Here is a 23,419-nt window from a genome sequence, read left to right on the forward strand (position 1 = left end):
CTGCCTCTGTCTCCTGAGTGCTGGGATTAAAGGTGTGCACCACCATGCCCGGCTAAAGTGCTTTTTTAAAAAATATTTTTTTATTATTTTTATTTTATGAATGTATTGCTTACATGTATGTAAGTAAACTTGTGTTGTGCAATGCCCGCTTCACAGGGATCCACCTGCCTCTGTCTCCTGAGTGCTGGGATTAAAGGTGTGCACCACCATGCCCGGCTAAAGTGCTTTTTTAAAAAATATTTTTTTATTATTTTTATTTTATGAATGTATTGCTTACATGTATGTAAGTACACTTGTGTTGTGCAATGCCCGCAGAGGTCAGAAGAGGGCATCAGATCCTCTGGAACTAGAGTTAGGGACAGTTGCTACTCACCATGTGGGTGTTGGGAACTGAATCTAAGTCCTCTCTACAAGAGCAGCCAGTGCTCTTTAACCGCTGAGTCTGCTCCCCGGTCCCAAATTAAGTGCTTTTTATGAGCTAGGTTTTCAGATGAAGTTCATTTTATCATCTCTTCTGGTTTTAATATCTATTATGTGTATCCTCTCCCTCCCTCCCTCCCTCCCTCCCACCGTTCTTTTCAAGACAGGATTTCACTTTGTTTTCCTGGCTTCAAACTCATGTAGACCAGGCTGACCTGAACTCACAGATCTCTGCCTGGCTCTGCCTCCCCAGTGCTGCATTACATGTATTGTATTTGAATCCCATAATATATTTATTTATGTATTTGAATCCCATAATACATTTATTTATTAAATATATTAATAAATTATTTATTTAAATCATTATGAAAAATGAAGTTATTTGACTGTTACATAACTATGAAGAATAAGCTTTGTGATCTGATGTCTTTGGATTCAGAGTAACCATAGCAACTTTGTAATTGATGTTCTTTTGCTTCTGCAAAATTGATCTATGAGCTGGGTATGGTGGTGCATACCTGTGATCCCAACACTGGGAAGACTGAGGCTGGGGGATTGTGAGAACCCATGTCCAACATGTCAGTCATTTAGGCAATCAGTGTATTTTGGGTTCTGCTTAAAGGCAATTCAGGTAAAATTAAAGAATTTAAAATGAACATTTATTCATTTGGCAGATATTTAAAATTTTCCAAGTGTTAGTGTTGTTTAGGCCTTACCACATATTTTGTCTTTCATTATTTATATAATGTTGGTAATCTCATTTTTCTGGTTCCTTTCAAAATTTCAGTCTTTCAGCTTTGAATGCTTAAAGTTTGTGATACTTACTTATATTCTTTCTTTTTGTAGCCAGGTCCTTCTATATAGCCTTGGCTGGCCTGGTACTTCTTATGTAACTAGGACTGGCCTTGAACTCATGGCAGTTGTCTGTCCTGGGAATATAGGCTTTCTTTCTTGATAGACACAATCAGTGTGTCTATTTGAAGACCCATAATCAGAGAACTAAGCAAAATTTACTATAAAAGTAAAGAATGTCTTTTTTGCATTTTAAATATATTAAATCTACATTTGACATGAATTCTAATTTTCATCTGTTTGAGGTAAAAGAAAACCTTAAAAAAAACTTCTTTTAATAAAATGTTGAGTTTATTGATACTTTAGAGCTGAATAATAGTCCCCCTTATTTATTTACTAGATTTTCGGTATCCATTTATCCACTGATGGACAGCTAGGTTGGTATTATTTAAATTTCTAGTTCAAGACTTGTTTTATAGAGACACAGTTTCCTTTCAAGTGTGATCTTGCCACAGTCTCCCAGCAGAGACTGTTTCATTTACAGCCACCCTTTATGTTTTATTTCCATGTTCCAAGCTGAGTGCAAATATATTATGTTGGCTTTTATTTGGGACCTATTCACTTTGAAAGTATAGTGAAACCTAAGTCAAGATATAACCAACACAATTACTGTGTTTCTTATAATATCTTTCTACTTGTTAGTTCAGTACTTTTGTTTCTTTTTATTTGATATGTGTTTTGGGGACAGGGTCCTGCTGTATAGTTCAGGCAGGCCTTGAACTCACTATGTAGCCCAGGCTGTACTTGAACTCCTTATCCTCCTTTAGTCTCCACGCCCAGTTCCCCAGTACTGTTTTTGAGTATTTTATATTAACAATTAACATTTGTAGGTTGGGGGGGCTGGAAAGACGGCTCAGTGGTTAAGAATACTGATTGCTTGCAGAAGACCTGGGTTCGATTCTCAGCACCCACATGGTGACTAACAACCATCTGTAATTCCAGTTCTAAGTGAATCCAGTACTCTTTTCTGACCTGCAGGCATTGTACAACATGGGTACATTTATGTATAAGTAGGCAATATACTCATATACATAAAATAATAAATACATTTTAAAAAAACATTGTAGGTTGGGGATATAACTCAGTCGGTAGAGTCCTTTCCTAGCATGCATGAAGTCCTGGGCTCAGTCCTCAGTACCACATGAATCGGGTATGGTGGCTCATGCCTGTAATCCAGATGAATCAGGCATGGTGGCACATGCTTGTAATCCCAGTACTCTAGAGGTGGAAGTAGAAGGATTAGAAATTCAGTCATCCTCAGCTGCATACTGAGTTTGAGGCCAACCTGAGCTACATGAGACCCTGTTGCAAAAACAAATCAATTAAAATTGTGTATATGCACTAAATTTTTGTCCATCAAAAATAAATAAATGTAAAACCTCAGTTAAAAATGGTATTCAGAAAAATTTTATCCCTTTTGGAATTAGGAATATGAAAGACCTGAAAATTTTTTTCCCTTCCCCTACTAATCTGACTTAAGTTATTTCTTCATCTCAGGATGAGAATGGAAGTAAAAATTGCCCCCCAAAGTCCTGATCTCTGGTGACAGGAGAATGTCACACCAGTAGGATGCCTTTTGCTATGGTGGGATTGGGGCTTGGGGTATTGCATTTGTCCTTTTGTGATTATGCTTATTCCACTTAAGCATAACATCCCTATGTTTAGCTTTGTTAGGTACTATATGTCAGAATGTCTTCCTTTTAAGGCTAAATAATATTCCATTGTTTGGTTATCCATTCAGCTGTTGATCAACAAATAGGTTGCACTCACTTTTTGACTATTGTGAATAATAGAACTTTGAACATAGGTTAGGTACTAGATAGAAGACTCATTTGAAATTTCAAACTTTATGGTGAAGGAGAGCACTTGTTAAACCCAAACTCTACAATACAAACCAAGGGATCTCTGAAACAAAAGTGTGGTGTGTGTGTGTGTGTGTGTGTGTGTGTGTGTGTTTGTGTGTGTGTATGTTTTAAACCCATTACAGATACTTGCCAGAAAAAGAACTAGGTAGGACAAGGCCCATTTTATATATTTTGTATATTCCCAGACCTAGTACCAAGAGCTAGGTAGCTCTGTGCGCAGTGAAAGGTTTCAGTATACATTAAGGCACATGAAAGTCTTTTACTGGTTTCAGCTGGTAGCTGTTAACTGTTTATGTTTCTTCTTCCCCTCTCCTCTGATCTTTGTTATTAAATGCAGGATATAAGAAATTTTCTTTTATCATATACTATTGGAGATGTACTTGCTAAAAGGAAAAATTGTTCCTTCTGCTATGAAGTGTATATTTTTTGCCCATTAACAATCAGTTCTTCAACTCTCTAGGTACAAACTAAGTGTCTTATAATTCAGGTCAATCATGATCAGTTCAATAATCTGGAGTTATTGCAGAGCTCATAAGTTTAAGAGCTCAGCCCTATAAAACTGCCCCCACTTTTGATGCCATTTATAAGTCCTGGGCCTCTCGTGACTTGGCTATAATTAATGTCTTCTTGTGACCTTCTCAGGTTTCATAATTTTTGCTGTGGCTCAGAGAACACTATTACTGATTTATTATAGATGATTCATGTAGGTGAACAGCCATATGAAGATATGTGTAGGATGAGATCCAGAAAGTCCCAGAGTGTAAGACATTCAGTCCCTGTAGAGTTGCGGTACATACTCCTGGCGCATAGCTATGTTCATCAACCAAGAAGCTCTCTATACCCATTGTTTAGGGTTTTTAGTGGAAATTCCATGATACGGGCATCATTAATTAAATCATTGGCCCTTCCTCCTCCTCCAAAGAGGCTGGAAGCTTCAACCCTCTAATGAAGTTCCTTTGGTAAACAGCCTCCATCCTTCCAAGTCCCCTGAGTAGCATGAACTTGAGTATGGTTCAGAGAATTAAGAGTTTTATGAGTTTAAAAATGATATGCACATCAATGGTCCAACACCAGCTTCAACACCAAGTAACCACATCAATGACCTGCACAGTATATGACATTGGTGCATTAGTGGCACTTTTTTCTTGGGGGCAATCAACAGCTACAGAATTGGACTAAAAGCCCACTTAATGGGAGGAAACTCATGTGTGATACCATAAACATAGCCAAATAACACATGACTGGAGAGGTCATAGATCTTAGAGAAAACTCCAAAACTGTTACATCCGTAGACTAATGTAATTCCTTACTATGTGCAAAATTATGTATCCTTATATTTACAGACAAATATCCTAGTCACCATTCATCAAAGACGCTTCTTTTGCATCAGACGGAGACTGTTACAGAGTACAACTGGTCACACACAGACATTGTCTGTGATTGCTCAAGTCTAAGTGGCACATCTACAGTGCAACCTCTACACCTAAGACTCAGGGAACATAGAACAAGGGGTAAAGAAGACAATAATATCTCAATTCTTATTAATGAAACTCCCTTATGCAACAGAGGGCCAGGAATACAAAGGTCACAAATGGCCAAAGTGTAGAGACTAAGAGTCTGCAAATGCTGGTCCTTGGACAGGACTCCTGTATTAAACTATACCCACCCAGGGCTCAGGGACCATTGTAGAAGAGGGGGTGGAAAAGTTGTAAGAGCCGGGGAGGAGGCGCATGACCATATGGAAATAGAGTCCTACAAGCTCCTGGGACCCTGCTCATATGAACCTACAGCATATGGAAAAAAGAGTCCTACAAGCTCCTGGGACACTGCTCTTATGAACCTACAGCAATGGTGTCAGCATGTACAGGACCAATGCAAACTCAAGCAGACAAAAACCCAGCATAGAACTGGGGAAATGGACAGCTGACCTCAATCTTAGCTGAAGAAATATTGGCAACTGATTACTGCTGGGTGAGGAAGAGCTGATCTTCTAAATCAAGAGACTCTAGATAGGCTGACTAGACCTCAGTATATGAACTTGTGCTGAGGGACATCTGAGGACACTAACTTGACACAATAACCTTAAGACAAATGACAGAATGTATGAATTCCAGTGGGTTGGCTATGCGAGAGTGCCAGTGGGGACGAGGATATAAAGATGATTAAGATTAATTGAGATGTTCTGTATGAAATACACAAAAATTCAGTAAAAAAATAAAAAATGACATGTACAGCTGACAGAGAAGAATAGCCTGTGATGATCAATAAGAAAACATATCTATTGCTCAGGAAATTCTAATGGTTTTAGAAGCTGTACTAAGAACTGAGGACAAAGACCCAAAAAGTCTTTCTTTTTTCATTTTATTGTTTTTTTTTTTATGTTCATGAGTGTATTTCTTGTATGTATGTAAGTGCATTGTGTCGTGCAGTGCCCATGGAGGTCAGAAGAAGGTGTCAGATCCCCTGGAACTGGAGTTAGGACCGTTGTTAGCTGCCATGTTGGATGCTGGGAATTGAACCTGGGTTCTCTGCAAGAGCAGTTAGTGCTCTTAACCACAATCTCCCCAGCCTCCCATCCCAATTATTTCTTACTTGCTGCTCTTGTGATAAAACAACATGGTGACAAGCTAAATACTCTTAGAAGCTGCAAAGAAAACACCTCTAAAGAGTTCTTGGGCTCAAGTGATCCTTCTACCTTAGCCTTCAAAGTAGCTGGAACTACAGGCATGTGCTACCATGCCCTGAAAGAAAAAAAAAAAATTAACAAAAAATATACCATAGTGTTGCCATACAATTGACTCTATAGTTTGATTAAAATACAGGTATTTCTAATATTTTTCAACTTACAGTGTTTGATAGATTCTGTTTCAGTACTGAAGTATATTTAGAACCACTTTTTGTGAGTCAGTAAAGGAAAGATGAAGATTTATTCTCAGCAATAAATGATTTTAACAAGAACAATTTCTATGAAAAAAACATGTTAGCTACTGTTAAAGCAGTGTGCTAACTAGAATTTTGTCCATTGTGCAACTAACCTTGTGTTTTGACTGGAATTTTAAAAAGGAAATTGAAATAAGGTTGAAGTTTGTTCACTTCATTATTTATAGGATGCAAAGAAAATGAAAAAGAATTGAGTGCTGAGGTATATTTTTATTATGGTTAATTTAACAACAAAAAAAAACTTTTATAATAGAGACGAGAAACTATTTACAATGTTTCCAAAAGAAATTGGGAGGGACCATTGAAAATCTTTTATTTCTCACAAATTTACTATTTATCTCCTGGATGTTTCAAATACATGGTTGCTTAGTAATATACTTTGAGAAACTTGGTCTCTTGTTCAAAATATAAAAGGAAAAAAATCAAACAAACAACCAAAATGAGGCTGGATGTGGCGGTGCCTTTAATCCCAGCCCTCGGGCAGGATTAAAGATCTTTGTAAACTTGAGGCCAACCTGGTCCATACAGTGAGTTCTAGTAGCTGGGGTTACTGAGAGATCCTGCCTCAAAAATGTGGGAACTTGTAATGGTTAGTGATTAGTTGCTTTTCCCAAGAAACTTGAATTCTAGAGAAAGCATTTTGATAATTTGGAAATGCATCTATCAGTTGTTTAGGCCACCTACAAACATATCTGTATTTAAAACTCAAGCAACAAATACCTTATGTCAAAAGAAAAAAATCACTAATTTAAGATTATAATTGGCCTTATTTACAGTTCTGTAATTAGGCAATACTTCATTTCATAAAATAGAAGGCGCTTGTTAGTTTATAGACAGAGAAAGGCTGAGGAAAGCAGAAACAGGAAGCAAAAAGCAATTTGGTTGCTTAAATATTACTTTCCTTGTAAAGGCAGTTAAAGCAGAGGGACTGCATGGTGCACGTTAGAACTGGCCTGGTTGTGGCTTGGCTATTATCTCTGTCTGTTTCTCCTTTCTCCTGATTTATCAGGTCAGATAAATAACGCAGTTTTGGCTTGTTGAGCAGGAAACTTCAGCAGGAGCAATTCCAGTTTGGTCTTTAGGGGCCTAGGAAAGGAGCTCAGGGTAGAACAATGACCTATGTTTGTCTTGTTTTAAAGTGAGTTGTTTTTTTAAAAATATTTCATTTATTATTTTTATTTTATGTGTATGAGCGTATTGCCTGCATGTACGTGAGTGCAGCTGTGTCATGCAATGCTGCAGAGGTCAGAAGAGGGCTTCGGATTCCCCTGGAACTGGAGTTAAGAATGGTTCGTAGCTGCCAAGTGGGTGCTGGGAATTGAATGCGGGTCCTCTGCAAGAGCAGTCAGTGCTTTTAACTGCTGAGCCATCTCTTCAGCCCATGAGTAAAGTTTTAGTCAGTGTTCTCCAGAGAAATAGAAGCAACAGGATGTATGTATAAATGCTTATGTCAAGAAGGCTTTTTATTTTATTTATTTATTTATTTATTATCTATTTTGTGCTTTATTAACTTCACCTTTTCATGATGGGTGAAACTCTGCATTGACAGAAACTTGGATTATACAAAAAAATGGTCTCCAATTAGAAATCGGGACTGCAAGACTCACCCGACATTTAGAATAACATAATTCCATAGCAAGTGGATCAGAAAAATTAAGACAGTAGGAATTACCTTACTAATCTCATGGACAATGTGCAAGGCAGATTCACTGATGTTTTGGTGATTAGGGAGCTCCCTCATAGAAACCCCTCATCGAAGCTCCCTAAGTTTCTCTCATCTACTCCACAGACATTTTCTACTCATCGTATTGAGTATTGCTCATGGGAAATTAGGAGCAAATTGGTGAGCTTCTTTATTATTTCCTCCGGGCTGGTGGCCTTTATCTCCTCCCAAAGGACAGCCTTCCTCCCCATTCTTCATTTGGTCTTTGGTTTCCTGGTCCTAACTTTGCAATTGCCTCTTCCTGTTCCTCCTTCCAGTTGTTGGCACAGGACGTGCCATTTCTGTACAGTCTTCTCTATCTGCTTCTTTTTCCCTGGGTCCAATGCTAATAGGTGTGCACAGACTAGTAGGGAGCTGGTGACTCGAGAGAGGTTTCTTTTGAAAGAAATGGCTTATGTGATTATGGAGGCTTGGCAAATCCAAAATCTGCAGAGGATCACTCAGGTTAGAGATGCAGTTCTAGAACAAAGGCAGTTCTCCGGGTTTGGTCCTTCTGATTGAGAAAGAGTCAGTCTTTGTTCTCTGAAAGCCTTCAAACTGATTGAATGAGGCCTGCCAGCTGGTGGAGGGTAAACTGCTTTAATAAAAATTCACCTTTGAAAATGTTAACCCCATCTAAAAAATACCTCCACAGACATATCCAGAATTATGTTCAACCAAATAAATGTGAAGATGAAATACTTCTGGTTAGTTTGTAAAAATAACAAATGGGGCTGGAGGGAGAGCACAGCCGTTAAAAGCTAAGGCTAACAACCAAAATGTTAAAATAAGAAATGATTTCAAGGAAATTTACTGACCAGATTGATGAAAGGTGTTGAAAATTTAATGAATTCTAAAATGAGTAATATAGTCAACAGTGAGTTTTTTCATGAATTGTTTTTATGAAGTATTGTTAGGGTCCGTGACTCCGTGGGTCTCTTCTGAAGAACAAATACAAGAGTACGGAGATGCAAAAATCAAACAGAGTTTTAGTAAACCAGCTAGCTGGGATCGACTGTCCTTTCCAGAACATGCTGGTCTGGTTAGAGCAATCGATCCTGAGACAATTTTAGGTAAAGATTATATAGGCTTCCACAACCGTTACACAAAAGCCCGCGTTTATACAGCCAATAGTTTCAAAGCAAGCATTTCACAAACCAATAACTTTAAAACAAGAAAAAATGTTATAGCTCCCTTCAGGTGTCTCAATTGGGAAGAGATGCTTGGTATGTGCCTGGTACAACTCTTTCTTGTTATCTTGTGTAAGCAGACATGACATGACACAGAACAGGTCAGGCTCTGGGGGTTATAGCACTTTGCCTCTATCTTCGGATGCCTGTCTCTAGTTGAGTTAATTGGTTACAAGCAGTAAATTTAAACAAGCAGTATATTCAAACAAGCAGTAAATTCCTCTTTCCCTAACAGTATCTTTTTTGTTTTTCTAGGTTTGACAACCACTGAAAATTAAATATCACAGCTTAGAATCTAGAACTAAGACTCGTCAGATTACTTTGACATTAAGTATGTTGAAAACAGAATCACAACAAATTTAGTTATGGATCTATCTATACCTTTATCCATCAGTTGACTTACTCATGATTCACAGATCTAGGCAGCTTCTATTTGTTGAATTGACCCACAATGAAGGACATCTGGGGACACAAATCAGACTCTGTAGGCTATATTATATATTTAAGAGAGTACATTGAACTGAGGAGGAGTATGGGGGCGGGTGGAATCTAAAGATCAACAAACTATATTGTATGAAAATCTCAAAAATAAAAAACTTGAAGCAATCTATTAACAATTTAAAACTGCTTGGTTGGGAGAATCTGTAAGAAACTGGAAATGTAAATAAAGATCTAAAGATCTTTTGAAAATAGAATGAAGCTTTACTGGGTGAGTACAGAAAGGGGAGTGTTTTAAGATGGAAATGAGGAACTCTAACAGTTGAAAAATACTGATTGATTAACATCAGACTGCTTCAGGCTACTTTTTATAAAGGTTAAGGCTGAGGGGACTTCCTTTTTACACTGACTCAGAAGACAAGAATTTTCTGTCTTCAGGAGAACTTGCCTGCTTTGGATTCTATTTACGTCCCCTTTTTTTTCAGCTTGATTATATGCTGGTTAGCAGGAGTGACTCCATTTTGGTTTGGTCTGGTATGTTGGGGCTTAGTTGAGGAGCTTACTCCAAATGGCCTCCCATAATTTTTATTTAACAAGTGTTAAACCAAGATATTTAGAAATAATGAAGTATATTTGATTTCATTGTTCTTAAAAATATTGTTAATATTTTTCAAAGTCATAGCCCAATAGCTTGTTTGTTAGAGAAAGGAAGCATTACTTAAAAGTCAGATTTTATTTTCATCTCTTTAACTTTATGGTTCTGTGGATTTCAAAATTAAAAGCTTTAATAGCATATCACTTGATTTTATAAATATTACATACTGTAGTTACTATAGTTCTTGATATTCTATTTCATATGTTTTACTAAAGGGGCGTATAATAGAAACAGTTTGGAGTCTTCATGTAAAAAATAAGTATTATTGAAAATTTGGCAAAGATAGTGGAAAGCTTTTGAAGCAATTTGGGAAAAAAATGAATGAATTGTTTTAGACTTTCATGTGGTCTTTTGGGATTTCTTTTCTTTTCTTTTTTGGACAGGGTCCCCTAGCCTCAGCCCACCTGGAACTCTCTTTGTAGACCAGGCTGGCCTTGATCTCATAGAGATTGTCTGCCTCTGCCTGCCAGTGCTAGGATTAAAGGCATGTGCCACCATGCCAAGCATTTTTTGTTGTTGAGATTTTTTTAGAGTGAAAGAGAATTCCAGTTTTATAATGGGACATATTTTGTAGACTAAGTTTACTGAGAAGTGCTTTTTTTCCCCTCTCTCTCTGTATTCAGATTGATTTTGGAAGCTAAAAGATAATTAGAAAGTTGCTTGGAAGAAAAGATAGTAAACAGAGCTATGATAACCTGATGGAGTATATTTGTGTTTAAATATGATTGGCTTTTAGTAGTAAATATTTTAAATAATTTAAGATGGAAAAGATATATTCATTAGTAAATAAATATATATTTATTTATTAGTAAATAGGTAAATATAACCTGTGAATAATTAATAAAAACTTGGGTGGGGGGAGTGCACATCTTTTATACCAGCACTTGAGAGGCAGAGGCAGGTGGATCTCTGTGAGTTCCAGGCCAGCCAGGACTATATAGTAAGACCTTGTCTCAAAACCAAACCAAACTAAACCAAACAAACAAAACAAGCAAAAACCTTGGAAGTTCATTTTAAATGCCCTCATTGTAGACTTGAGGCATGTGAGAGTGAGAGAACATCAAGTTTCTCATCATTCATAGATTATCCTTTTAAAATTATTAAATGAGCACACAAAGTGTTAGATTGTTATGGCATTTTTGAACAAAGTGTGTTTAGTAGATAACCCCCTTCACCCACCCTCCTGACCACCACTTGTAACTTCCTTAAGGTCTCCTTTCTGCTTTCATGTCACATATGGCCTTTTGCCTTCCACCGTGTTTCTCAGCACCTATTTTTATCCTCTCTTGGTCTCCTTTCTATCTAAGGCTTTACCTACATTTATATACATACATGTGTACATTACAAGCTGGGGTCTGCATATAAGAAAAAACATGAAGTTACTGTCTTTTTGAGTTTGGGTCACCATACTTAATATTCTACTTTTCAGATCCATCTGTTTTCTTACAGATTTCATAATTTCATTTTCTTTACAGCTGAATAAAATTCCTTTGTATGTATGGTCCTCATTTTTATTAACCAGCCCATCTAGGCTGATTCCATTTCCTTGTTGTTGTGAACAAGACAGCATTAAATGTGGATGTGCAAGCATATGTCTCTCTGGTAGGGTATGAAGTCTTTTGGGTATATGCCCAGGAGTGGTATAGGTGGGTCATACAGCAGTTTTTTTTTTTAATTTAGAAATCTCCATACCAATTTCCATAATGGCTGTACTAGTTTGTACTCTTACCAACAGTGTTAATAAGGGTTCCTCCTTCCCCACATCCTCTCTAGCGTTTATTGTTAGTTTTCTTGATGATAGCTATTCTGACTTGGGTGAAGTAGTATAGACATTATTCTTAAAGGAAGGGAAATGATAGTCTGTCAGGCATCAGATAAAAACAAACATTATTAAGGATTGAAAGAGCCTTGTAGGACAGTGGTACTCTGTTTTGTGTTTACTGCATTGCAGAACATCTTTCTAAATTTTTTATTTATTTTTATGTGTTTGTGGGAGTATCTGCTTGTCAGTAAGTACATCACATGCATGCAGTACCTGCAGAGGCTAGAAGAGAGTGTTGAATCCTTTGGAACTGGAGTTGCAGGTGGTTGTGAACCACCTGATGTGGGTGCTGGGAACTGAACCTGGGTCCTCTGCAAGAGCAGCAAGTACTCTTAAACATGGAGCCATTTCTCCAGCCCAATTTTCAGAGCATTTTAAACAACACTACCATAATCCTATGAGGGGAGTGCTAAAACTCTCATTTGATAGGTGAAAAAAAATTCAGAGAGCATTGATAAACTTGCCCCCTGTCAAACATTTGGTAGGTGGCATCTTAGAATTTGAACCTAGGAACATGTTATTTTGTTCTGCTAAGCAGTTCTCTACTGAGTACTTGAGTGATCCCAAGTGTAGGGTTCAGGCCTTGGAGGCTTACAGTTGAGATACATAGTTCCTTCTTTCAATGTAGAATGACAAACAAATATGAGAATAATTTTAGGGAACTTAGTGATCTAGAGAATTACCATTTATCTCAATCCGAGAGTTTAGAACCATTTCCTGTAGGGCATAATAATGCCTGAACTGAATCTCAAAATGGGAATAAGAGTTGATATAAAAAGGTGGTCAGGGTAAAGCATTGAACTGAGGGGTAACCATGTACATAATGTAATTCAGACATAAAGTATTAGAGTTTTGGTTGGGAACCCATTGAAGGATGAAGTGAATGGATATTCTTTTTTTAAAAAAAATATTTTTATTCTTTGTGTATGAGTGTTTTTTCTGCTTGTATGTAAGTGCACCTGTGTCATGAAATGCCCATGGACAATAGAGGAGGGCATTGATCCCCGAAATTGGATGGACAGTTGTTAGCTGCCAGTGGGTGCTGGGAATCGAACCCAGGTCCTTTGCAAGAACAGCCAGTGCTCTTAACCACTGAGCCATCTTTCCAACCCCCAGGGCTTTTCTTTTATACTTCATCATTTCTCTGTACAAATACAAGAAGCTGGTTAAAATATCTGTGGATATGATTTCAGACTTGTTCAATGTGTTTTTACTTTTCTTTCTCAGGATCAGTTCGACAGCTTAGACAAGCATACACAGTGGGGAATTGACTTCTTGGAAAGATATGCCAAATTTGTTAAAGAGAGGATTGAAATTGAGCAGAACTATGCAAAACAATTGAGGTAAGTTATTTTATTTTTCACTTCTAGAAATGAAGTTATATGTTTAAACAGCGTAGTATTAAATAAAGTAGGTATTGCACAGGTTAAATCTTGTGCTTTTCATCCAAATTAGATTGACTTGGGTAACTGATTTGTTTTAATGATTGAGTATATTAAGTCATTGCCTAGTACTAGGAAATATTGGCTAGCTAGATCATAAGTAACTAATTGCAGAAAGACATTATTATATCTGGGAACAAAAGGGGGAGCCATGAGGATACGAGGGAGATCTGTCCTGCTGAGGACATCAGAGTTGTTTACCTCTTTAGCCCCTCTTCACTTTCAAGCCTCTGAACAAAAATGGTTTGATCATGAAACAAATGAAAAAGCAAGCAAACCCTAGAGTATACTTCTGTGCTTTACACTTTGATGTTTTCCCCAATAACTGTTTTAGCATTCTCTCCAAAACACTGAACTACAGAGTTTCAAAGTCTTGGAAATTGAGTTTGTGATGAGCTGAGCTTCTTTGTATTTATATTCAAACATTACCAGTGAATGTGATTTTGCACATTTTTGTTTGTTTGTTCTTTGAAATGAGGTATCTCTGTAGCCCCAGCTGACCTCCAGCTCACAGAGATCTGCCTGCCTCTGCCTCCTGAATGATGAGATTAAAGGTATGTGCCACCACACCGGGCCTACTTTAAAAATTTTAAAGGGAAAAATTTTTGAATCTTAAAGATGATGGAATTAAACTTGATTTTGTTCAAATAGCAAAATTATCATTATTAGATCAGTTTGACAGATAATCTTTCTCAACTTAATAAAAGTGATGTTTGAAGTTTGAAGACTAGACAATAAAGTTCTAGCTACAGGAGTTAGTGTGTTTCAAATTGCAGATGACAAAATTCCAACCTAAACAGGCACACATGATTAAAAAGCTCAGGCATGTTTTGATCCAGGGAAGTTAGCTGCTCCTCCTAGTTCTGCCTTCCCTTGTTTCCTTATTCTCGAGTTCACTCAGTGCACTCCTCTCTCCTCCCTTGCCTCTAGATTGTTCACCTTCATTCTCTACATCTTGAAGAAGACGGGCAAGCTTTTGCATACACCTTTGAGGCAGCAGAGAGGGGGGAGATGTGGATGAGGGAAGTGGGGGGTGGAAGGAAGATACTCTAATAAAATGTTCCTTTGTCATACTGATATTAACCCTGGTTATATGTTTACTTTGTACAATTTATTAAGATGATAATACTGGATTGACTTAATGGCTAGTGATAGGATAGCTAAAGGTAGTAGACTTGGAAGGTAGGGGAAATGTTTATGGAATAAGTCAAGTATGTCCAATTTAGTAAACCAGCTCACCTAGGTGTAGGATGAAATAGGTTCAGTATAATAAATGAACATGAACTACCTGTAACAGTTGCTTTTTTTTTTTTTTTAACTATTATGATATTTATGGAAACATTGACATTGTGCTAGTTTCCTGATCTATTCGCTTCTCGTTTTTCTTAAATAAGATCCTTAGCCAGGCGTGGTAGTGCATGCCTTTAGTCTTAGCATTTAGGAGGCAGAGGAGGGGGATCTTTGTGAGTTCAAGGCCAGCCTCATCTGCATAGTGAGTTCCAGGCCAGCTGGGGCTACAGGGAGACCTTGTCTCAAAAAAATAAAAAAAAAAAAAAAAAGACACTTTCCATATGAGACCACAGTTGGCCTATCATTATATTACTAACAGTGATGATAATTTACCTGTTCATAGATGAGGGCCTGGGGTCCTTAAAGAGATATAGGGGATCTCTGAGAGGCAAAAATGGCAATCGCAATTTACTCAGGTATAAATTAAAAGTGTCTTTCATTCTAATAATTTGTTCTCAATTTTAGCAAAAATTTCTGGCTTCAAGTTTCTAATACAAGTGAAGACATGCATGAAATGACAATAAAAGAAAAAAAAAACAGATGACATACAGGAATAAACAGTGCTAACTACTTCTGAGGCTCCAAGGATATTACCACTGTGTTCTAGCAGAACAACAGCAACAAAATGAATATGATAAATATATGCCTGTCCTCAGGAGAAAGTTAATCACATTATTTTTAAGAAGGCAGGACAGGAGCTGGAGAGATGGCTCAGAAGTTAAGAGCACTGGCTGCTCTTGCAGAGGACCCAGGTTCAATTCCCAGCACCCACATAGCAGCTAACAACTTCCATAACTCGAGTTCCAGGGGATCTGATGCCCACTTCTGACCTCTGTAGGCATTGTATGACACGGGTGCACTTATATACATGCAGAAAATACAATCACACACATAAAATAAAAATAATAAATATAAAAAAAGAAGGCAGAACATATGACAAGATCTCTAAAAATACAATGTCTTTTAATCCAGGATTTTCATTTTTAAACTATTCTGCAGAAAAGCACGAATAAATGAACATAAAATTACTCATTGCACACAGAAATAAGATTCACTTCTAGAAATATCTACTAATACATGAATGGTGAAAAATACTTTTGTATATGCAGTTTAAAAAAGCAGGTGTACCAACGTATGTAAGTTTAAAAGTCCATTCTGTACGTCAATGTGAAAAGCAAGAGTTGGAACTCAATAGCAAGATCGACTTACTGCTTGTTTGAATTTGTATATTCAGGTAGGTATAATTTGTGAGGTTTGTGTGTATTCTAAAGAGCTCTAAGAAGGATTTGTCTAAAATGGTTTCCCAGTGGTTGTCCTTGCAGAATGGGATCAGGCAGATGGTAAGGGAAAACGTTTTTAATTTGTGCACTTTTGGATTATTAAATTATTTGTAATGATTTTGTACTGCTTTGGTAGTTTGAAGCACTCTGAGTGGAGAAGATGGTATACTTCGAAAGTGTGTCATCACAAATTACAAAAAAATTACAAAATAGGAGTTGAGAATTTATAAGGCAAAACTTAAGCAATCTAGAATATCTAATTGTTCAAGATAACAGACCTCAGAGAGTTATGGATGGCCAAGGCTTTGCTAGAGGACCAAGACTAATAACAGACGTTTTTGCTGCTGTTCTGAGACTGATGATAACTACTGTTTTCTGTTTTTACTTATATGCAAAAGGGAGTACTTCTCTGAATTAAGGGTCACTAGAACTCATAATTATAGATGAAAGTGAGAGGTGGGATTTGTCATGTACATCTTTTAAGGAATGGCACACACTTAAGGAATTTGGCACATTTCCATCCTCACGGTGGCTCTCAATAGCAGAATTATTGGATAATGTTGAGGTATTTGGATAAAGAAGAGTTGGGAGGAGCCATGTGTAATTTGAAGCTGCCTACTCCCTTCCCTTGCTCTCCATGGAGATTTGCTGCTTTGGATGAATAACTAGTAAATGATTGAATTGTCAGGTACTGTTTATAGTATGCTTTGTTCAAAGGGAAGAGGCTTGCCTTGTTTATTTCCTCTTCATTAATGGGAAAAATTCTTTTAGTTAACTCCTATTTTTGTTATTTCAGAGCTTAATTTCATATATAGGAAGAGAAAGTGTAGTAAGGCACTTCTTGACCTCTTTTATGACTATATTCAGGATGTTAACTCTCTCTCACTCTCAGAGGGCAGGGAACAGTCTTGATATTTAGCTAGGCTGGTCTCCAACTTGCCATTTTGCCTCCTGAGTGCTGGGATTATAGGTGTGTTTATCACGTTCCTCTCCATTTCTAATATATTGTAAGAAATGAAAATTGAACTCACAGTGGTCTTCCTGCCTCAGCTTTGAGAGTGCTGGGATTGTTGGCTTGCGTTTACCTGTCTGACTTGTTCTTTTGTTTTGATAGTTTTGGTTTAACTGTATTTTGGTGTTGGATATTAATTAATTTTAGGAATTGGTTTAAGAATGGGTGAGAATAACAGAAAATAAAATTATTTAATCAAAGACAGTTGATGTCCGTTTTGAATAATGCTTAATGGTGATTTCAAAGTCCTTGTTTCACTTTTTTGTTTAGAGGGTCAACCAACTGAAACCAGTCTCTGTCTCTGTCTCTCTGGCTCTCTGTCTCTCTGTCTCTCTGTCTCTCTCTCTCTCTCTCTCTTACTGGGAATCAAACACAGGCCTCATGCATGCTAGGTAAATACTCTTACCAATAAGCCAATTTCCAGTCCATTCATTCTTTTAGTAAACGTGTACTATTCATATGGCAGAGAGTAAAGTTTCTAAGTTAAAAAAAAAGAAACTGTATATGCACAATAGGTATGTATCATTTTCTTTTCTCATTAAAAACAATTACAGTAATGAGGCTGGAGAGATGGCTCAGCGGTTAAGAGCACTGACTACTCTTGCAGACGACCTGGGTTCGATTCCTAGCACCCAAATGGAGGCTATGAACCATCCTTAACTCCAGTTCCAGGGGAATCCAAAGCTCTCTTCTGACCTCCGCGGCATTGCATGACACGGGTGCACTCACATACATGCAGGCAATACACTCATACACATAAAATAAAAATAATAAATAAAAAAATATTAAAAGAAAAACAATTACAGTATTATTATGTTCTGTCACAGAAGTAATGGCATAGGAAACTACATCTTCCAGCCTCCACTCCAGAGCATGCAGTTTTGGTTCAAATGTGGCAGTATGGTATACTGGAAGAGAACTAGGTTAGAAATCCAGAAGCCTATAAACTAGTCTCCTGTTAGAGCAGACATTCTCTGAATTTCTTTTTAATCAGAGACCGACTTTCTGAAAGTAGAATTATTTTTGCTTTTTGGTTTGTTCTTTCACTCGCAACTGCTTTGTTGGCCTATAGGGCCTTCCTTTTAGTTTTACTTATTTGTTTATTTTATTATTATTTTTTTAATACATGTTCTTGCTATGCAGCCAAGGCTGTCCTTGAATTCATTCTCCTTCTGTTTCAGTCTCTTAAGTACTGGGATTACAGGTGTGTGTCATTATGCCTGGCTACATTACCTTTATAGAATTAGACCCTGTGGAAACTCAGTTAACTGTCACTCTCCAGTTATTTACTATTCCTGAATGATTAAATGATTATTACTTAAGGTTTGTTTTTGTTTTTTAGAAATAGGGTCTTACTATATAGTCCTGACTGGCTTGGAACTCTCTATGTAGACCAACCTTGAACTCACAGAGATCTGCCTTACCTCTGTCTCCTGAGTGCTCGGACTAAAGGAGTGCACCATTATGTCTGATTACTTAAATAATTTTTGCCTCTTAATTCTAGAATGTAATCTCTACAGTAAAATATAAACTTCACAAAGGGAGGGGATTGTTTGTTTTATTCTGTTTACCCCTAGTTCCTAGAACAGTACTTGGCAAGAAGAATTCTTTTTCCCTATATTTACTTACTACTTACTGTAGCATTTAATACATCAGCACTATTTTGAATATATTAACATTTTCCTAAAACCCAATGAGATTTCAGTACTGTTTTATAGATTAGGAAACAGGTAGAACATTAAGGCAGAGCTATTTGTATTTATATTTGGCTACTGAGTGTGGGCTCTTGGGTATTACATTATGCTGCCTTTTACTATCAAGAGATTTAATAATTCTCTATTGAGACTACCCCCTTATAATTAATGCAGGATACATCTTTGGATCTGTTAAGACTTTCACGTACAATAATATATTATCTAAAAACTGAATAACATATTTGTAAATAATATACCCATGAAAATATGGCATAGTAATAGTTATAGAAATTTGGTGAAAATAAAAATTAAATTATAATAGGGTGTGGCAATGTATTCCTTTAATCCTAGCATTCAGGAGGCAGAGGCAGCCAGATCTCTAGTGAGTTCCAGGCCAGCCAGGGCTACATAGTAGGACCCTGTTTCTGAGGAAAAGAAAAATGAAAAAGTAAGAAATTATTTAATCCATAAATTTAGGTCTTGTTGAATATTTTCTCAAAAAATTAAGATTAAAAAGTTATTAATTTAAAAGTCTTTATTTTAATTTTATTTATTTATTCTTAATGTGTATAGCCTGCATGTACATAAGTGCACCCAAGCTGTGCAGTGTCCGAGGAGGTTAGCAAAAGGCATTGGATCCTCTGAAACTGGAGTTATAGACAGTTAGCTGCTGTGTGGGTGCAGCGAATCAATGATTACCTGGGTCCTCTGCAAGAACAGACAGTGCTCTTAACTGCTGTCTCCCCAGCACATCTTTATTTTAATTAATTAATAAATTAATTAACCTATATATTTTTAAAATATTTTATTTATTATTTTTATTTTATGCATATGAGTGTATTGCCTGCTTGTGAGTGCACCTATATCGTGCAGTGGCACGGAGGTCAGAAGAGGGCTTCAGATTCTCCTGGAACTGTTGTTAAGGACAGTTTGTAGCTGCCATGTGGGTGCAGGGAATCGAACCTGGGTCCTCTGCAAGAGTAGTCAGTGCTCTTAACTGCTGAGCCATCTCTCCAACTCCTTACCTATATATTTTTTATGTGTATGAGTGTATTGCCTGCACATATGTAAGTGTACCCATGTCGTGCAGTGCCTGCAGAGGTCAAAAGAGGGTGTTGGAGCCCCTGGAACTGGAGTTAGGACGGTTATTAGCTGCCATGTGGGTGCTGGGAATCGAACCCCAGTCCTCTGCAAGAGCAATCAGTGCTCTTAACCACTGAGCTAACTCTCCAGCCTTCCTAGTCTTTGTTTTAAAAAGGATGTTTTTCACATTAATAAAGGTTTAAAAAAAGAAACAAACCACAACAACTTTGGGGTTAGAGCAGTTGCTCAGAGGTTAAGAACACTGGTTGCTCTTCCAGAGTACTTGGATTTGATTTCAGCACCCATCCCAGTGGGTAACAACTGCCAGTAGCTCCAGTTCCAGGGGATCTGACGCCCTCTTCTGGACTCTGTGAGCATCATATGCCATGGCACACTTAAGTACATGCAGGCAAAACACAGACATAAAATAAAAGCAAACCTTTCAGGAAGCCTTATTTATTTTCATTTCCTCTTAAGGGATTGATTTGGAATACTTACATTTTTTTTAAACCTCATTTAGAAAGTGTTCTTTTTTATTATGAAGAAGTAAGGTACTTTTTACTTTCTATAACCTGTTATAAATTAGAGAGAGTATATTACTTTAGTTTCCTCTAATTTTTCCTTAATAGTCTCCTTAATTCTGTTAACTATTTTCTCTTGGTGTTTTATCAAAAGAAAAGAAACAGTACTTGGAGAAACTTTATATCATGTAACTACATTTTCTTGATATGTTTAGTTGGACCTCATTTTATTATTATGTTTAGCTGGTTTTGTTTCTTTTTATCATTGACTTCTGCTCCTGTTCTTATGTTTATGTCATGAGCTCAATTTAATCTTATTTCATTCAACTGTACCTAAAAAAAGAGATGCCCTTCAGCCTAGTTGTCTACCAAACTAAGCTACTTTTGCAACAACTAGATTGTGTCATTTTGGTGTACATGTAGTACTGTCCCATTTAATCTTCACAAGAGTTTGGTGATTTTTTAAACCATTGTGTTTTTAGCATCTACAGAGCACCTGCTCTGTAGTAGGTATCCAATAATACATTTTTGTGGAATGATTTCATGAACTCTGTCACTTTTATAATAAAAAGGTCAGGTACATCTACTTTAATAAGAATTGCAAAGTATCTTCCTGATTAGTATATCAAAGTGTTTTCTTAAATGATCTAAGCAGAATCTAACATGTAAGACATGAAGCCTTTTAATGAAGTAAGTTCAAACCTGTTGAGTTAAATGTCTTCATAGTAGAATTTTCAATGAAGAAGGTTTAAGGACCTCATTGTTTAAACATTAAACTGAAAAAAATAGTTTGGTTGTTCATGGTATCAACTGTTTATCATTTAGTCAGTCCTTCACCCTTTTTGGGGAATCAAACTCAGGGCTTCATGGCTTTTAGGTAGCCACTTAAGCACTGAGCCCCATATCCCCCACCTGATTGGTCTTTTTTTATTTTAATATTATTTTTATTTTATGTGTATGAATGTTATGCTGCATGTAAGTAAGTGCATCTGTGTTGTGCATTGCCCACGGAGGACAGAAGAGGCTGTCGGATCCCCTGGAGCTGGAGTTATGGATAGTTCTTAGCTGCCGTGTAAGTGCTGGGATTTGAACCCAGATCTTCTGCAAGAACAACCAGTGTTCTTAACTGCTGAGCCATTTCTCCAGCCCTTGATTGGTCTTTTAGTACTTTTATAATGCCAAGAGTAGTTTTGTTTCAAATTATTTATTGTAGTGATTTGAACTATGTTGTAGTGATGAAAATCAGGTAAAATGTTTTTTTGTCATCTTGTGTATATAAGTAGGCAAGTTGGACAGGCTTAACTAATTAATTTTATGTTTTGTGCAAGCAGTTTTGAGTTTTGGATTATGAAAATATTCTGTATTTTCCCCCTGTTTTAAATCTAACCTTTTTTTGGTCTTTTTGAGATGGTCTCTCTGTAGCCCTAACTGCTGGCCTGGAACTCACTATGTAGACCAGGCTGGCCTTGAACTCACAGAGATCCACCTGCCTCTGCCTCCCTAGTGCTGGGACTAAAGGCGTGCACCACCATGCCCTGCCCTAAATCTAATATTTAAAAGGAAATCAATTTATCAAATATTTTTAGCAGAATTTCTCTGAAAAAATTAATGCTTTATAATCAGTAATGCCAGTCTGTTCCCCAGTCTAAATTGAACATATAATTATTTTTCTTTTCTATCTTTAAATACTTGAAAATAGTCTTCTAAAAGATCTGCAGTTTGCTAAAAGCCTCATTGTTAATGCTTCTTACATACTAACCAGCAATGACAGGCTGCTGACATGCTTTGAATAGAACATGGAGTTGACACTAATGTGTATAGCTCACAAATACCTGCATTTCATGTAAAATCTTGACATGTAAAAGAATGAAAAGGTAGCTTGTCTACCTTCACACCTTGGATCTGGTTTGATCCTCTCATTTTCTTTCTCTAAGGTTTTCAGGTATTAGCACCTGAGGAGTCTTCTTTTTTTTAATATTTTATTTATTATTTTTATTTTATGTGTATGTGTGTATTGCCTGCAAGTAGGTAAGTTTACCCGTGTCATGCAGTGCCCGTGGAGGACAGAAGAGGCTGTCAGATCCCCTGGAACTGGAGTTATGGACAGTTGTTAGCTGCCATGTTGGTGCTGGGATTCGAACCCAGGTCTTCTGCAAGAACAGTCAGTGTTCTTAACCACTTCACTAGCTTTCCAGCCCTCAGCACCTGAGTCTTCTAATCTCTATTTTGTTACCTGCCTATTCAGCATCTGTCACCAGCAGAGGAATAAAGATAGAAACTGAAGCATGTCCCTTTAAAAACATTTATAGTACATTCAAAATCTGTTCTAAGACCGTATAGTAATGAAGGGTATCATAACCTTTTTTCTAGTTTTAAAAATTGAAGCAAAATATCCAAAATTAAAATTTGCCAAATTGACCATTTTAAATGTACAATTTAGTGATATGAAGTGCATTCACATAGTGGTGTAGCTGTCACCATCATTCATCTCCGTAATTCTTTCCATCTTGCAAAGCTGAAATACCCTACCCATTAAATAATAAATCCTCATTCCAACCTCTTTTAACCTCTGGCAACATCTTTCTGCTTTTGCTCTCTATGAATTTGAATTTCCTTGGCACCTTATAGAGGTCAAATCATAGTGTGTCATTTTGCTACTGATTTATTTCACTTAGAAGAGTGTTCTTTGTGATCCATGTAGTGTCTATCATGTTAACATTATGCATGTTATAATATCTCCCTCCCCCCCTTTTGACAGGGTCTCCCTGTAGCCCCATCTTGCCTGGAACTCACTACTATGTAGACCACTCTAGCCTTGATCTCACAGAGATCTGTCTGCCCCTGTCTCTCGAGTTCTGGCATTAAAGGCATGTGCCACCATGCCAGGTAATTTTCTTCTTTTTTAAAAAATACATCTCCAACAGATAATGTTTTAAAAATATTTTATTAATTTTTCTTTTATGTGTATGAGTGTATTGCCTGCATGTATGTAAGTGCCTGTGTAATACAGAAGAGGACATTGGAGTCCCTGGAACTGGAGTCACAGTTGTTAGCCACCATGTGGGTGTTGGGAATCAAACCCAGATCCTCTGCAAGAGTATCCAGTGCTCTTAACTATTGAACCATCTCTCTAGCCCTCAGATAATTTTTTAAAGGAATGGATTAAAGGGGAAAAAATGGGGCAAGATATATGGAATAGAAGATATATGTAGA

At 37.0% G+C, this 23,419-nt stretch overlaps 1 protein-coding gene across 1 annotated transcript in view; it reads left to right on the top strand.

Annotated features, from left to right (window-relative positions):
- Fnbp1l (formin binding protein 1 like) overlaps positions 1–23,419 on the top strand; it is a 111,399-nt gene that overhangs the window by 51,354 nt on the left and 36,626 nt on the right. The window contains exon 2 of the mRNA XM_008837474.3: positions 13,112–13,227. Within this exon, the coding sequence (XP_008835696.1) occupies positions 13,112–13,227 (116 nt within the window). The remainder of the gene's footprint in view (positions 1–13,111; positions 13,228–23,419) is intronic.

The sequence above is a fragment of the Nannospalax galili genome, unplaced genomic scaffold, assembly GCF_000622305.1.
Source record: "Nannospalax galili isolate Female #2095 unplaced genomic scaffold, S.galili_v1.0 scaffold618, whole genome shotgun sequence".
Taxonomy (NCBI): domain Eukaryota; kingdom Metazoa; phylum Chordata; class Mammalia; order Rodentia; family Spalacidae; genus Nannospalax; species Nannospalax galili.